The sequence below is a fragment of the Schistocerca serialis genome, chromosome 2 (assembly GCF_023864345.2).
Source record: "Schistocerca serialis cubense isolate TAMUIC-IGC-003099 chromosome 2, iqSchSeri2.2, whole genome shotgun sequence".
Classification (NCBI taxonomy): Eukaryota; Metazoa; Arthropoda; class Insecta; order Orthoptera; family Acrididae; genus Schistocerca; species Schistocerca serialis.
Window position 1 is genome coordinate 1,047,616,268 of NC_064639.1, and position 18,600 is coordinate 1,047,634,867.

Below are 18,600 nucleotides of genomic sequence, written 5' to 3' on the forward strand. Positions count from 1 at the left end.
GTTTATGGGACACACAAAATCGGCCAAATATAACACTTTTTAAAATGAAATATTGTTAAGTTTTTGTGTGATATATATTCATTTTGATTTTAAAAATAATGAAGTAAGAGATTGTAATTTTCCCTACTAAAAACCATATTTCTGACTCCAATTTCTCTGATTATTGGGGTTCGTGTGAAACAATTTGAATTATTAAAGCATGTGGAAAAGTCAGGACATCACCAGCTTGTTTTACTGATATGCCACCAGAATGTTTGGACTTTTCCAAAGAAGCATTTACAAAATGTGATTGGATATTTGCTCTTCGCAGTTGCTGAAATTTTTCTTGAAAGTTTCTTTGATGAAGCCCCTTGCTATTAGTTGCACAAGGAACTTTTGCACTTTCTTGAGGCAGCGTTGTACACTTTTGAGGAAGTCCGTCAGCAGTGTGGCTCTAAAAGACATAAAGTACAAGATTGCGCTTTGCTGCTTAATCTTACAATACGGAACAAAAGTAGCTATTAGGAACGTGCGTAAGAACAACTTCTTTGGTCATATTATTCCATCTTGAATGACAGGGAGAGACTCTGTGGTTATTTCCCTTTCCCCTTGTTTTGTACATATTGCAGTTAAGAATGTCATTTGGTTTAGATTTTATTTTGATAACAACCTTCTTATGAATGCTTACATTGAAATAAGTAATTTTGTATGCGAAGGACAGGCATGATGTATTTCTTTCCTGTTAAATGAAACAGGTGATTCATCACAGCCTCATACCTTTTTAGTTTATTTGAAACAACAGTTTCAGTAGTTCTTTCAGATTAAGCACACATGTCCCTAAAACTTTAATTTCATTTTGCTACTGAAAATAAAAACATAATTTGTTGGTGACCTACAAAATCTGTTTATATAAACAGCGTGAACATTTCCTATGTAATCAGTAAACAGTCTCAGAAAGAGCAGTAAAATGGAATTATTTTGTGATCCTTTACCAGTGAACATTTCCAGCTCTAGCACATAACCACTCTAGAAATTATGTACAATAAGTATCTTTAATCTGTAGGTATCAGATTTTTTTTGTAGGTACAAATGACATATGTTCTTCCACTGAAATCTCCATATACATTTATGGATCATGAGGTTTTCAAGTGATGAAATGATTTTTAGGAGCTTTCCAATGAATGAGCAAAATAAGTATAATTGTAAGTGTGGAATTATGCTGGGATTCTTCTTCTAGGAATGTAAGACTGGTTGCCACTCAAATAATAATTGTACAGCATGTCTTAACCCTATTTATTTTTGTTATATATCCCGATAAAATCATTGAGAAGGAACTACTGTTGGTAGACCACTAGCCCACAGATTTTGATTTTTCACTAGACACATGGTGGATAGCGATCCACAGGAGTAGAAAAACAGTGTAGCTTCATCCTGTCCTCGAGTGCCAACAACCATGAGGCTGTAGTGGGGGTGCTTTGCCATAAACCTAATCTGCATACTTGTTTCTGATCTATGTATTTCACCATGGAAACAGGAAGCAAGATTTGAAATACTTCCAAGGGAGTGCCATCCAGCTGCCGCTCTGTGCTTCCAGCATACTGCCACATAGTTGCTGCTCTTACTTATCTTCTTTCATGAAGTATTTGGTAAGTGACCTTTTGGTCTGCAAATGACCAACCTGACTCATCACCAGTCATCTCCTTTTCTCTCTTTCTTGGAGATGAAGCTGACTTTGTTGCAGAGGACTGCTTGATTGACTGGAATCGTTCCAAACAACTGAAAGCTCATCACCAGATTCCTCTGGAAAAGATGGACAGACTAGTAAAATGTGATACCTTCTTATTAATAGCAACTGTACAAGTAGTCGGACTGTAGTTTATCTGGTTATGATTCTTTTTCATACTATTCACATTCAAATATTTCTTCCTTCCATCCAGAATAATTCAAATATTCCACCAAATCTTCCATAATTTCCTGCTCATAGGACAAACATATTTGTGAGAAAAGTTGTAAGGCTCTGTGAAAACTAGCAAGAACCCGCATGAATCTCATAACTAAAGCACACAATAATTATTTAAGCCATCATATCTGCTCTGGGTACGCTTCCCCCTTCCCCAAAATAATCTTGGAAACTGAACATTCATGGCCAGCACTGTCCAGTTTTTGATTGATAACTTTGTCCCAAGTTGTGCAAAGTGTGTGGGAATGTGACCTTTACTTTGGTGTGATCTTTTGAAACCATTGTTGCAGCTAGAGTATGTCCAGGCCTGTTACATAATAGTGTGAACTCAACCTATTTGGCCGGCCGGGGTGGCCGAGTGGTTCTAGGCGCTACAGTCTGGAACTGCGCGACCGCTACGGTTGCAGGTTCGAATCCTGCCTCGGGCATGGATGTGTGTGTGATGTCCTTAGGTTAGTTAGGTTAAAGTAGTTCTACGTTCTAGGGGACTGATGACCTCAGAAGTTAAGTCCCATAGTGCCGTAGTGCTCAGATCCATTTGAACCAACCTATTTGTATCAGTTTACTGTCCCTTAGAGTTCTGGTCTCTCTCTCTCTCTCTCTCTCTCTCTCTCTCTCTAATTTGACAGCCACTGCTGGACAAAGGCCTCCTATGTACTTTACAATATGTTAGTCCTAATGTCTTGTGTACCTCGGTCAACATAAAAATGTGACTGACAGTCAAGTGTGGTAGGGAGTAATGCTGGCAGTTTCCCTTGACCAGCACACACAATATGATTGCAGCAGCAACAGCTATACACTTCAGCTCTGGATACTTTCACATGTTCCCTATCAATGAGCAGTATTGTGTTTACTTAGCAGCATCACTTACCTGTTTCTTTTCACGTCTAGTTCCACCCATTCTGCTTAGGGAAACAATACAAACAACAAACAATATATATAATTACATTATTATGTTACCAGCTGCAAGTATCATCTGCAGCACTCTGTGGTAGCTGATAAGAGAGGAAGCAGAGTGATGTAATAACAGAGAACAGAACAGAAGCTGTTGCCTAAGCTCATTTCCTGATTGGTTGTTGTTTAGGTAGCAAATGGCTCCTTTAAACAAACAACAGTTACTCACTTTCAGTATTATGTTCCAGGTATAAATGGTCATTTCCTCGGTAATTTGTTTCTATTTTTTATGTTAACAAGCCAATTTGTTCCAAGCATGTACAGATGCAAGAGAGCTATACACTAGGTATAACTGACTGAAATAGTCCACTTATTAAGATACAGGCCTCATTTTAGGGAGGATGGCAGCTCCTGCTCTGTCTGGCCGTTCTGATTTTTTTGTGTGTTTGGGTGTATATACGACTTACATTTTCCCTGAATTAGGGTGTGTTTATGCCGTTACCTCATTGCATGTACTGATACTTGAGCTGTGGTTGGCTGCTTCCATGTCACTCTAACAGTGCCATGTTTGAGTGCTCCTCATTGTGTGGTTTCAAACAATAGAAAATCCAAGATGGAATGTAACAATATTACATAAAGGAAAGTTGCTACTCACCATACAGTGGAGATGCTGAGTCACTTATAGGTACAACAAAAAGACTTTCACAGGATACGCTTTGCAGTCATGTGTATGTGAGTTGCATTTGTGTGTGTGTGTGTGTGTGTGTGTGTGTGTGTGTGTGTGTGTGTGTGTGTGTGTGCGCGCGCGTGTGTGCAGGGGAGAGGGGGGGGGTCCATTTTTTGACAAAGGCCTTATTGGCTGAAAGCTTATATTGTGACAGTCTTTTTGTTGTGCCTACCTGTGAACCAGCATCATCGTGTGGTTTCTCACACGGCATGCATCTGCATAAACGAGGGTGGTTTGAAAAGTTTTCAGAATGGTATACAAAAGAAGTATTTACATCACTGAAATTTTTTTTTATTTTTCAGTGTAATCTCCTTGTATATTAATGCACTTGGTCGAACGATGTTCCAGTGCCTTGATCCCACATCGAAAATTAGGTTTCTCCAAGCCTGCAAAATAGTTGTCAACTCCAGCTATCAATTCTTCGTTTGAAGTGAATCAATTTTTTCATTTCTAATTCTTCAGTTAAATTGTGATATACCAATTCAGATGACATCTAGCAAGTGTGAGCAATTTCATGCATTTTCAATTGACGATTCTCCATGACTATTTTGTGCACATTTACAATGATTTGTGGAATAGGGACACATCTTGGCAGACCACTGCGCGGATCATAATCTAAGCTCTCCCGACCAAATTTAAATTCGTTTGTCCACTTGGCAACCGTTGAATATGAAGGAGCAGAGTCCCCCAGTGTAATCTGGAAATCAACATGAAAGTCTTTTTGCTTTCATATCTTTCTTTATGAAGTACTTAATCGCTGCTCGAATCTTGATTTTTTTTCCATCTTCACAAATCACTACACGGGAACAACAACAAAGCCACATCACCACCACAGCTCTCTTCCAAGAGCACTGACATGGCACGTGTTTACTAGTAACAGTCCAATGAATATCACGTGAACAACTCGTTGTGCTAGCACTGACCTCTCCTGGTGATTCTGAGAATTTTTCAAACCACTCTTGTACATTCATACTCTGTAAACTACTGCAAAGTGCACTGCAGAAGGTACTTCCCATTGTGCAATATATTAAGGTAAAGGGCAGAGAAAAATGACTTCTTAAATGGAAGTGTGCAAACTGTAATTAAATTAATCTTATTTTCACGATCCCTGCAATAGTGATGTATAGAGAGCTGAAGTATATTGCTAGATTCATCACTTAATGGTGGTACTTGAAACTTTGTAAATAGTCTTTCGAGAGATAGTTCGTGTCTAACTTTGTAGTATCCAACAAATGAAACCACCATACATAGACAGTAATGGTGTGAGAACTCTAAGTAGTGATTGTAAACAGGCACTTATTTCAGCAGTTTTTGGATGCAGATCTAACTTTGACTAGTAGCATACAGGTCATCAGAACTGCTTCTTATGGACAATGTTAGGTGTAATACTCTTTGGAAATTAGTTGCTCTGTTCCACCTAATTTATCATTTTCTTTTTTTTTTTTTTCCTCCGAGTGTATCAGCTCGAAAACCTGCAAGTAGAAAATTTATTGTAGGAAGGAGATGTGGATAAAAACTGACAAAGTATTACCTCAGAGTTAGTACTATTATAAGTAGCTCTTCAATAGGAATTATACCAATAATTTTGGGTCAGATCTTTATATCTCAAACTGTTCTGGTTCAATGCATAGAAGTTAATGAAGTGGACACAGTTTCGGAGCCAGTGGCTCCTTCTGGCAGGGGGGTTGAAGGGGAAGGAAAAGAACTGTCAGGGTTTAGGAAGTGGGAAGATCTATGGGAAAGTCAGGGGAGACTTACCAGGCAGGATGAGAAGGAAAGGCTACTGCCCTGTAAGTCTCTTCTGACATGGGGTTCTGGGCAATTTTTCCATAACTCTCTTCATTTCCAAAGCCTCTTCAGGCCTTTTTCTTCTACTCTCTTTTCTTTCTCTTCAACCCTTCTACCAGAGGAAGGAACCACTGGACCCAAAAGCTTCCGTGAGTAGACTTCTTGTTCATCGAATTATATTTTCAGAAATTGGTTTTTTTCATTGAGATATTCTGGTTCAGTGATATGTAAAATAAACTCGAAAAAATGTTGTGATATATGTAACGGTCTGAAAAAGAACTGTGGATAATTTTTGAGCTGTTGTTAGAATTAATGAAAATATGAGCAGTATGGATGATCTACTTTCAAAAAATGCATCCATACCACTTCTTCTTTCTCATTTTCAGTAACCACATTTTTTGCATAAATGATCTGCTATTGTTGCCATCAAACGTTGCATAGAACATATTTTTTGCTTCACACACTGCAAGTAATCCACTCAACTAGCACTGTGAACAGCTGAAGAGTAAAGATCCTCAGTGGAAGACAAGATGCTGTGGGACCAACATGAAGCAATGTGCCAGCAGCAAGGTTGCATTGTAAGTGTAACAAGGTTCCCAGAAAGCAGTAAGAAGCAATGTATCAGCAGTGAGGCTACAGCATAAGCGTACCCTTAAACTGATGGAATCTGATCATTGTAAAACGATCCTTGGACAAATACATTACTGGTACTGATATCTATTGGAATCCAGTAAACAATTTCCTTAAGGCCATCTACCATCAGTTTTCCTGGCTATAAGTCTCATTTTGATTACAGTCACAATTATTTCTTCTATATCAATATGTTCTGTGACCCATTTGTTTGTTTTTATGCCTCATCTAATGATACGCAGCACACAACCATCCATAGTACGCCTAGTAACCCTCAGTCTCCAAATATTTTTCGCCTTAAAAGTTCAGGTCTCCCCACCTTGAGTCAAAGCTGACTGTAAACTTTCTCTTTCAGACACCTTGAAAGCTTAGTTTCAGAGACACTCCTTGCTTTCCTAAATACATTCCTGGTAATTTTTAATCTTATGTTAATTTCTTCTTCAGTCCATTTAGTTATTGTCTTTAGCTTCCCTAAATACATAAACTCAATAATTTCAGTTTTAATTTGTGCTATTTTCACTTCAGTGTGCTGATTATATATTATTTTATACTTAATTATAATTGATTTTCGGGCCTCCTTTCAAACTTTATTTTTTGTGTTCTACTGGTAGTTGAAGTTTATCTACTCTAGATACATCAGTACAAAGTCACCTACAAAAAGAGGACAGTTCGGACATGTACCATTAACACCCATTCCTTCTTTGGTTTTCCAATTTAAGAATCTGAAAATTTCTTCTTGAACTGCTGTGAATAGTTTGGTATTATTGTATTTGCTTGTATGATCCCCAGCTTCAGTTCTGAACTTCACACAGTCTTGATGAATTCTAATAGAGCCTGTAACATTGACGTATTTCTACTAAATTACTTTCCTGTTTCTCAAGGGTTGTTAGCATAGATTTTGTTGAAACTGAGTCAAAGCTTTCAAAAAATGTATGAGCCACAGCAAAAGTCATAATTCAACTCATTGCTCCATTTTATAATTTCATTCAGAACTTGCAAATGATACACTGTGCTGTAACCTTTTCCATAGCCAACTTATTAAATTGCGTGAGTAAAATTAATGGTTTATTGTGATAATTTTAATGAATATCTGGAAAGGAGACTGATAAATCTTTAGTATTTTACATCTCATCCATCTCCTTTCTTATGAAGTAGAGCATTTATAGCTCTGATCTAGTTTTGGGCTATTGTATTTCTTTCCATTATCCTGTAAATCATTTTCAAAGTTCCTGTTGCATTAACTTTTCTCTTTCTTTAATAATCTCCATTGAAACACCAAATTGAGGCACATTACATTTCTTTCTACCGTGAATAGTTTTATAAATCTCATCTGGCATTATTTCCAGAATGTCACTTTGTTAATTGAAGATTGTCATTCTTGAATCCAAAGTAGTAGTGATCCCATGGAGTTGTTGCAGCTCACTCAGAAAATGCCATTTAAATCCAGAGTACCAGCAACTCCTTATTGCTGACTTTCAGTTATCGTGGATGGATGATAGTGATTCCCTGGTTCTCTCCTGAATAGTGAGGATCTCATTATCCCTATATTTTATTTTTATGACTTATGTTTCACTCATTATTCTCCTTTGACACTTCACAATGGTGACAATGAAAATAAAGCCAAAGACATTCTTGTACTAAAAACATTTCGTGCTTTTCTTACCATATCAGATTTATTTTTATACTCAAACTTTTTTATATTCAAGCTTTCAGTTACTTCCTCTGTCATTCTTATCAGAAGTTAACTGTCATACTACAATTTTTATTTCAAGTGTTTATTATTTAATAATTGATTATAGAGTTTTTATTGGGTGGGAGCTTTTTAATTTACAGTCATGGAGCTTCCGTATTCTACCAGAGATTATGTTGGTTTCTATTGTGGAGGAACATTTTTAGTGATGCTCATTCCATTAGATGGTAAATAACTAAGCATATTTCTCTGTAGACTTCACAAATTGAGTACCCATTCATGAGTGTAGTGACTGTCCTATTTAAAGTTGTTGTTAAACATTTTGATCTCGGAAGCTTCTTTGATGACAAAATCCAAGTAGGTAGCTGCACAGCATAAGATTTTCTTTCATCAGACCTAATTGTATGGTTGTTTGTGAGGCTGCATTCAGCATCTGAGTCCTGGACAAGAAAAGATATTCATTCCATTTTTCCAACTACGCAAGAAAACTAGAGAGATGCTGTGTAGTCTCAGTGTTCCTGTAATTAGTAAAATTCCTTATGAATATGGTAGCAGTTAAACTGGTTTGCCAATACAAATGATTTCGGAATTGAGAATAAAACACCAACACATCGTTAAAAAGTCACAGTTTCAACACATTTCCTTTGCAAAACACGATTTAATAAACAAACATGTTATTATATTCAATGAAACAAGTATCTAAGTCCTTACATCTACCTACTGGAATTCTGTCATCAAAAATGCTGTTGAGATCAGAATGTTCAACCGCTTTAACCAGGACAGTGGTGGTGCATGGAAATGGGTGCACGATGCTGAAAGGCTGTAGGGAAATAAGCTGAGTTATCTACCATTTAACAGACTCAGCATTGCTGCTAATGTTTCTCCATCACAGGCATCAACATAATTTCTGGTAACATGTGGAAGGTTCCATATTGAAGTCCCATGGCTTTGTAACATCCCCAGGACATAATTCAGCTAACTTCATATGAAAATCCTACACGGCCTATTAGGATGACAGTTTAGTCCTGATGAAAACTGGAGTATACAAAAAAAGAAAAATATGGTGTTGTAAGGACATAGAGAAAAAAATATGTAAAGGTATGGGCTGATTGAAGTAACTTAATGCAAAAAGTATTTTCTGGTCTACAACAGTTCTCTGACGGGATATCCATGAAATATGATGGTGAGATAGCAGTACCAGTAATTGTGAGAATGCATGGAAAGCTTGCAATGTTATATGAGTGTGGATGTGGCAGCCATTTTTACACTATAATTATCCATGAAAAACATCTGCTACAGATGAGGTAACACTTTGGGGACCCAAGAAGAGTATCTGACCTAAATGAATTAACACTCAAAAGATGGTGAATAGTTAAGGCCAACCATAAGCACTCCTGTTTCTTTGAATGCTCGTGTTCCTTGGTTAGTGTAACTATGGCAGCCTTTGACAGTAAGTCTCTGAAGTATCTGTTGTCAACAGTACTGCAGTATGCAGCCCATGCAACAGCAAAGAGATAATTTAATTATGTAATTAATGAAATAAGATCATTTTGGCAGTGAACTTTATTAGAAAATTCAGTTCCTGTGATATAACAATAGTGGAAATTTCTGAATGGAACAGTACTTAAAATAAGGGAAAGGCAACCATTCACTTGTAGCGAACTGATGTGTGGAGCATACGAACACTTAACAGAGAACAGTATTCACTCTAGCTTTTGAGCTTTTACTCTTTTTATAGTAAAAGTACACATACAAACACACAACCACACAGACACCCATCCAAACACACATTCCCATAGTTGCAGCAAGATAATTGATTACTGTTTACTGAAAGCAGTTACATGGGCCGATGGAGATGAAGAGGGGTAGAGGAGGACACGCGAGGCAAGGAGGGGGTAGTGGGATAGAGCAGGGCAGGTCTTTTATCAGATTGTTCAGTGGCTACACAACAAGATGAAAGGAATTCAGAGGCTAGAACATAAAAGAGATACGGAGAGGGGCAGAGGATGGGAGAGTGGGGTGGGGTGGGGAGGGGGGGGGGGGGGAAGGAACGATGAAGATCAAGAGGAAGATGGAGAGGAAAAGGGAAAGAGAAATGGAGAGGGTTGAAGAAAGGGGGGAAGGGGGGAGAGAGAGAGAGAGAGAGAGAGAGAGAGAGAGAGAGACCCCATATGTTGTGGGGAGGAAGAATGATGGGAGAAGGGAGTACAGAATCAGGGCAGGAAAGGAGTGAAAAGGACAGAAGAGAGAAGGAAAGAGATTAGGTGAGGAAGTGGAAAACACGTTAGTGGAAATTTGTTGGGGGGGGGATTGTGAGAGCACAGGATATGCAATTTCCCTGACCTAAATCTAAATCTCTGCTCACCTATTTCCCACAACCTCACCGTACCTTTTTCCTCCTCTCTTCTTTCTTTTATCTTCACCATTGCTTTCCTGTCCAAATTCTGTACTCCTTTCTCCCCACACCATGCAGGCACTCTCTCTCCCCCCCTCCCCTCTCCACCCCTCGCCCACCCCCTCCCCCCCATCCTTCTCGCCTTCCTGTCTCCATCTTCATCTCCATGTTCCTCTCCTTTTTTCCACCCTTCTCCTCATCCCTTTTTCTGTCGCTTCCCCTGCCTTTTCTCAATATCTGTTTTATGGTCTACCATCTGTGTTGAGTCTTGTACTATAGGAATCAAGGGAGAGGACTTTGTTTGTTGACTGGTATCCTCTTTCTACAACACAACTGCACACATGTATTAACAGAGTTCTTTATTTACATGAACAGGAAGCTACTTATCTTTAAGAGAATCCATGTGTTATGATACAAGCTCTTCAAATAATAGTCCATGTTAGCCTCACTGCTGTTGAAGTGAAAGTCCCACTATAAAAACAACTCCAGTCACTATAAACTCTCATAGCTGGTGATGTGAACTGACAGACGCCAACTAGGATAGTGACTGAGACTGAGCCCTCCTGTCAGCGGCGGCAATCTAAATACTTGTGGTCAAGAGGGTGTTGGCAGCGCATTGCTTGCGAGTCTGTCTTTGGCCTCTCTCTTGATAGGTGTGCTTGATCTAGTGCCTACTATTGATCTCGCTACATGTTTGCTGACCGGTATGCTGGCGACAGCTTACACCGGCACATTCCCCGCCCCCCCCCCCCCCCCCCCCACTCCCCACCCAAACTGCCACACCGTTGTCTTCTGACAACACTTGAAAAAGAGTACACAAATTGGCGATATGTTCCTGGCAATATGACCTGAGATGACAATATCGCCAGGTAGTTTGAACTAAACAGCACTTTTGCAGTCACCTGCTCCAAGTAACGTTGAAAAATGGTGGGTGCGGAAGCACGACATCTACATCTACATACATACTCCGCAGTCCACCATACGGTGCGTGGCGGAGGGTACCTCATTCCACATTTTCTGCACATACTTCTCCAATGCACTGAGGTCAAACAAATACTTGAGCTGTCCTAAGTGTGTATTTACAACAAACACTTTCTGTGTTTCTTCATCCAATGGAATTTGCAAGTATGCATCATGCAAATCTGTCTTAGAAAAGTAGTGTCCTCCACCAAGCCCGTCCATCAGTTCGTCAGGTCGAGCTATTGGATAAGTATCAACTATTGTATGTGATTGACTGTAGACTTGAAGTCAATACAAGTGCAGATGCGACAGAAGGCTTAGGCAACAAAACAAAAGACTTGCCCATTGGCTAGCTTGAATGGGAGCAATTACACCATTATCTTGCAATTCTTTCAATCCACTGGTTACTTTGTCTCATAAAGAAATTAGAACAGGGCGGGCATGGAAAAACTTAGGCTGTGCATTGTCTTTCAATGTAACATGCATTACAAAGTTATTATCTTTTCCCATTCCTTTGGAAAATAATTCAGGAAATTCTTTAAGCAAGCTACTGACACTTTCATTTGGTGCAACAGCCAATACTGAAAGGCCAAGCAAATCAAAGGCATCTAAACTGAACATGTTCTCACTATATCTTTATTTCAACACAGTAAAATTCACTGTCCTAGCGTGAAATTTGTAAGTGGCAGGCAAGCTACACTGTCCAAGCACTGGAATTTCCTGTTTTTTTGTAAGCAGTGAAGTGCTTGCTAGATTTAGGAAGACAAGGTGAGCCTAATTGTTTGTATATGGCATGATTAAGCAAAGTTACTGAGACACCTGTGTCTAACTGAAAGTTCACACGATGGATAGCAATTCATAATAAGACAAATAGTTTGTTAGAACATCGTTGCACAGCAATAGGGCGAGAAGAAAGCACAACCTTAATCTTACTTTTGTCAGAGGCTGTTGTAGGTTTGGAAAACACAACATCCACTGCATGTGCACAAGCCTGTTTTTTCTGGGAGTGGGCAAAATTGGTGTTTCTCTGCCATTGCAAACAAGTTGCTGGGACATAGCCTTTTCTCCACATGTGTAACATGTTGTGTTACGTGATGGGCAATCCTGTCTTTTATGGTGAGCAAAACATCTAGGGCAAGATTTCACTAAATTCACAGGCCTGTTTACATGTCTATGTGGCTGTCTGCATGGCTGTGTACGTGCTCGTTATGGGGCTGCTAGGGGTGGTTGCGAACAAGGGGCAACTCGACCCACAAATCGGTGCCTGGTCAAACTTATCAGCCGCTGTGGCACCTGGATCATATTGCTCTAAGATTTGAAACACTTGGGAAAGTGATGGATTTGAGTACTTTAGAATCTGGCCCCATATTCTACTATCTGGGATATTGAATGTTATTGCATCCCTTATCATTAAATAACTGTAAAAGTTGCCACAACTACACTTAAATTTACACTTCCTAGTCATGCTCATTAATTCTGTGTACCACTGACGGTACGTCTGTTCTGGCTTTTTCTGCAAATGTAAGAAAAGATATCTAGCTGCAGCTACTTGGACTTGCTGGTCATAACACTGAGTTATGCTGCAATTACGTGGTCATAGTTGAGTTTCTTGGGATAAGCAGTTGGGAATAGTTTTTGTATTAACCTGAACGCTGGGGACCCCACAATTGAAAGGAAGTATTCTAACTTTACAGTACCTTCAACCTGATGAACTTGACAATGTGCTTGGAACTGAGTCAGTTAGTTGTTAAATTGCTGGAACATTGGTATGTTGGTCAGCAGCACTTGTTGGGCTAGTTTGTTGGTTGGTCGTGTGGCTGACGCAGCTTGCTCAGCCAGTAGTTGTTGTCCCATCATCAGTAAGGCAGCAATTTGTTGGTCCTGAAACTGAAAAGCTTGTGTTAGATCGATCATATTGGTCGTCTGAGGCTGAGGTGCAGGGGGCAGGGGGCAGGGGGTGGAGGCCGCAGGGTAGCCATGGTTTACACAAATACATTATATCAAAAAACAAGAAAAACTTCTGAAAAGAGAAATTTCATTAGTTCTGTGGCACCCTCCTGGAATACATGCAAGAACACAACAACAATTGAGCAAATAGAAATGAGCATTCCTGCAAGCTACAAGAGAAGTAAGCAAAATCGTCGGCCAAGTTGATTAACTTTGATCCCCACGGAATTATCCTCATCGCCACTGCTGTATCCTAATCGACACTGTTGCATCTCCATCCCCACTGTATTGTCCTCATTGCCGCTGTTGAGTCTTGTACCATAGGAATCAAGGCAGAGGATGTTGTTTGGTGGACGGTATCCTCTTTCTACAGCACAACTGCAACATGTTGCAGGGTTCTTTATTTATATTATCTTAAAGAGAATCCGTGTATTGTGGTACAAGCACATCAAATAATAGACCACATTGCCGCACTGCTGGTGAAGTACAAGTCCCGCTATAAACACTACTCCAGTCGCTATACACTCTTGTAGCCAGTGATGTGAACTGACGGAGCCAACTAGGATAGTGACTGAACTAGTGACTGAGACTCAGACTGAGGTTGACTGAGACTGAGCCCTCTGGTCAGTGGCGGCATTCTAAATACTTGTGGTCGAGAGGGTGTCGGCGGTACGTTGCTTGCGAGTCTGTCTTTGGCGTCTCTTCTAATAGGCGCGCTTGATCCAGCGCGTACTATTGATATTCATGCTGGTGACAGCTTATGCCAGTACTGTCTGAACACCTTTTGTTGACTTGTGTCGCCACTGACTCATCTGTTGAAAGATCTGCTTCGCTATATCCCACTACCTCCTCCTTGCCTTGTGTGTCCATCAGACCCCCCGCCCCACCTCCATCAGCCCAGGCAACTGCTTTCAATAGTGCGCTACTTATTTATGAAAGACATGTTAAGTTGCAGACAGGCACAATGAAAAGACACTTATATAAAGGTTTCAGTCCCAGCTGTAAGTAAGTTTCCTTTAACTGTGCCTGTCTGCAACTTAACGTGTCTTCTGTGTGATAAGTAGCAATCTGTCTTTTCCTACATTACTTATATTCATACCTGGAGCTTCCATGGTTGCTTTCTATAGGTGACAACCAACAGTAGTCAGTCGTGCTGTGGCAGAAAGTGTGTGTGTTTGGTTGTCTGCATGGTTGTGTGTGTGTGTGTGTGTGTGTGTGTGTGTGTGTGTGTGTACTTTTATTATAAAAAGGGCAAGAACTTGAAAGCTAATATAAATACCGCTTTCTGTTACATGTTTCTGTGTTGCACACATCAGTTCACCATAGTTGAGTAGTTTCTGTGATACGCAAGTTCACAATTTGTAGTTCATTAGACTGATGAGGGGTAACTATCATTTAAAGAACATTAATGATTGTAACTATGCTGATTCATATGTAGATTCCTGCCTTTCACAAGCAGTACTCTTCCACTTGAGGCTGTTGTAAAACCTTATTCTCCAGTTTTTCAAGGAAAGGCTAGAGGTTGTGGCAGATAGATGCTGTAAACTGCTCCTTGTTTCATGTTCATTATTCACGTGGCTATGAGTAATGTTCTGTATTCACTCCCAAAAATGAATTTCATGTAGTGGTATCTGTCGCATTTTGTTTTGTTTTTATTTATACAGGGTAGTCCATTGATCGTGACCAGGCCAAATATCTCACGAAATAAGTGTTAAACACATAAACTACAAAGAACAAAACTTGTCTAGCTTGAAGGGGGAAACCAGATGGTGCTATGGTTGGCCCACTAGATGGCGCTGCCATAGGTCAAACGGATATCAACTGCATTATTAAAATAGGAACCCCCATTTTTATTACATATTCATGTAGTAAGTAAAGAAGCATGAATGTTTCAGTTGGACCACTTTTTTCACTTTGTGATAGATGGCGCTGTAATAGTCACAAACATATGGATCACAATTTTAGACGAACAGGTGGTAACAGGTAGGTTTTTTAAATTAAAATACAGAACGTAAATACGTTTGAACATTTTATTTTGGTTGTTCGAATGTGATACATGTACCTTTGTGAACTTATAATTTATGAGAACGCAGGCTGTTACAGCGTAATTATCTGTTAATACCACATTAATGCAATAAATGCTCAAAATGATGTCAGTCAACCTCAATGCATTTGGCAATACGTGTAACGACATTCCTCTCAACAGCGAGTAGTTCGCCTTCCATAATGTTTGCACATATATTGACAATTCGTTGATGCATGTTGTCAGGTGTTGTCGGTGGATCACAATAGTAAATATCCTTCAACTTTCCCCACAGAAAGAATTCCGGGGACGTCAGATCTGGTGAACATGCGGGCCATGGTATGGTGCTTCGACGACCAATCCACCTGTCATGAAATATGCTATTCAATACCGCTTCAACCGCACATGAGCTATGTGCCGGACATCCATCATGTTGGAAGTACCTCGCCATTCTGTCGTGCTGTGAAAAATCTTGTAGTAACTTCGGTAGAACATTACGTAGGAAATCAGCATACATTGCACCATTTAGATTACCATCAATAAAATGGGGGCCAATTATCCTTCCTCCCATAATGCCGCACCATACATTAACCCGCCAAGGTCGCTGATGTTCCACTTGTTGCAGCCATCGTGGATTTTCTGTTGCCCAATAGTGCACATTATGCCGGTTTACGTTACCGCTGTAGGTGAATAATGCTTCGTCGCTAAATAGAGCGCGTGCAGAAAAATCTGTCATCATTCTGTAATTGCTCTTGTGCCCAGTGGCAGAACTGTACATGACGTTTAAAGTCATCGCCATGCAATTCCTGGTGCATAGAAATATGGTACGGGTGCAATCGTTGTTGATGTAGCATTCTTAACACCAACGTTTTTGAGATTCCCGATTCTCGTGCAATTTGTCTGCTACTGATGTGCGGATTAGCCGCGACAGCAGCTAAAACACCTACTTGGGCACATTTCACATGTGGCTGAACACTTTCTGTTTCCTTAAATAACGTAACTATCCGACAAACAGTCCGGACACTTCGATGATGTTGTCCAGGATACTGAGCAGCATACATGGCACACGCCCGTTGGGCATTTTGATCACAATAGCCATATATCAACACGATATTGACCTTTTCCGCAATTGGTAAACAGGGGTAATGTATCCTGAAGCAAATACCATCCGCACTGGCGGAAAGTTACATGATACCACGTACTTATACGTTTGTGACTATTACACCACCATCTATCGCAACGCGAAAAAAGTGGTCTAACTAAAACATTTATATTTCTTTATGTACGACACAAATATGTAATAAAAATGTGGGTTCCTTTTTTTAAAAATGCAGTTGATATCCGTTTGACCTATGGTAGCACCACCTAGCGGGCCAACAATAGCGTCATCTGGTTTCCCCCTTCAAGCTAGACGAGTTTCGTTCTTTGTAGTTTTTTCATTTGATGCTTATTTCGTGAGATATTTGGCCCGGTCACTATCAATGGACCACCCTGTATATTTCTTCTCTGTACCTTTGTTGTACATCCCCATCTGCACTCTACAAAGCAGTGTGAAGTGCATGCCATCACTGTTTGTGTACTAAGTGCATCAGTAATCTACACTCCTAAATATGATGTAAAGAAAAATATCAGGTGTAGAAAACTGGAAAATGAATAATGAAATACATGATTGCTGAATTCACAGAAATAATAAAAACAACAAAAACACACAAAACAAGACTAAATATTCTCAAGTGTCTTAAAATTTGGTTTCCTCTTCTTAAGAAATAGGAGCAACAATTAGGGAGTGGTAAAGGAGAATCAAAGACTTGTTGATTGTAAATTAGTATTCAGTCTCCATGGAGGCAGTATAGCTCAATGCCTCTCTCATTTGTCGTGTAAAAATGCAAAATTTGAGAGGAAATGCCAAGAAAGGGGTGACTGCCTTTGGACAAATTAAAGTTCATACAGCAGAATTTACACATATCCACTCGTGTATCACTGTATGATACATTTTTGGCTTGATGACATTGGAAACTTTCTAGTCACATGAAATTAACATTAGATTTCTGACCACAATATGCTTACAATATACCACAACTGTAAATATGTCCAATATGTGTAACAGCTTGTAAGGAAAAGTCCACACCTCAGTGATGTAGGAACTAAGAAAATTGTATTAGGAGATTATTTGGTGCACAGTTGTGAGAGTGAAGTCCTTACTCACTTCTGCCTACAAAGTTGCCTGGTTTTAGAGAACAGGAACAGTGGGCTGGAAATCCACTATTTGATTAAACAAAACAGAATCATGATAAAGTGTGAATGATACACATTGACAAGTTTACCGTAAACTTCTGAAAACCTTAGAGGAAGACAACAAATTAGAAGCAGCAAAATATGGGAGAGACTGTGACATTTCATGGATGTTTAAATTACATGAAAGTCAGTCCTTTGGTTGAGGTGACATTTATCTTGTATCAGAACAGTTACATTGAGGTGCTGGACAACGAGATTTTACCATCTTTCTTCCAAGAAAATAGTTATTTTCACTTTGTGACATTGGGAGCATTTGAAACAAATTTCACAACTTGACTGAGGCATGTCATGTCTAGATTTGAAATTAGTATTATTTGTTTTTCTTTTTAGATCTGCAGTAAACTGGAAAATTTGATCAAATGTCCACATTCAGTATCTAACACGATCACAGTTTGTTTTGAGAAGAATAGGTAGACATTGATGTCTCTGACATAGATGAGCTGTCAGTGTACCAGTTAATCACTAATCATGACTTTTATTGAAAGTAATGAGTATTTTATGTTACTAATAGTATGGGTGTTCTCTCTCCCTCCCTGCACCCCTTAAAGTGTGCTTATAGAGTTGCAAAAAGGTAGGTCAGAAATAATAGTACAAATAAAATGTATGATTACAAAAATGTTAGGGGAATATAACTTCTTAAGAAAAATATGGAAGCGTTGGTAGATATCGCATAAGCATAAGCCAAACAGCAAAAGAGATAACCAAGACAAAAAGAGGAGCTATACAAGCTTATGAATGTACTTTTCATGTAAAATGTTGTGATTGATGTTGTAAAGAAACTGATAGCTAAAATGATTGGGACTGATTCCAGCCAGAAATTTGTACCACATTTTGGTATTTCTTTAGGGTGCTACTGCTTCTCCAGTTGTTTGTTTTTTCTTTATGATGTAATGTCCAAATGGAAACAAACGAATGTTCTAAATGTAATTTGATTTAACTTTGTTGTCATTTCCAGTCACAACTTGTATTGCAAAGGTTGAGCACATTATCCATATGTCCATCTCAGGTTTTGTTTTGCTTCAGAACAGAATCAGTTTGGTAATAAGCAGAAGCTAAATTTCATAATGTTTCTATCATTGATAGGTATCATCATTGTTTTAAGTTACACATGAAATTACTGATATGTCATTATCACACAGATATGTAGATTTGTGATCCTCAAATCTTAACTACTGTTTCTATTTGTTTTGTCTTAGGTTGGCGAAAGAATAAGAGTTATACTCGATTGTGATGATAATACATTGTCATTCGAAAAAAATTATGAGTTCCTTGGTGTTGCTTTCAGAGGTAAGTGATGTTTGCATTACTGCTT

At 39.2% G+C, this 18,600-nt stretch overlaps 1 protein-coding gene across 1 annotated transcript in view; it reads left to right on the forward strand.

Moving 5' to 3' along the window:
- Positions 1 to 18,600, forward strand: part of LOC126458485 (F-box/SPRY domain-containing protein 1) — a 73,443-nt gene that overhangs the window by 48,185 nt on the left and 6,658 nt on the right. The window contains exon 2 of the mRNA XM_050095577.1: positions 18,485 to 18,575. Coding sequence (XP_049951534.1) covers positions 18,485 to 18,575 — 91 coding nt within the window. The remainder of the gene's footprint in view (positions 1 to 18,484; positions 18,576 to 18,600) is intronic.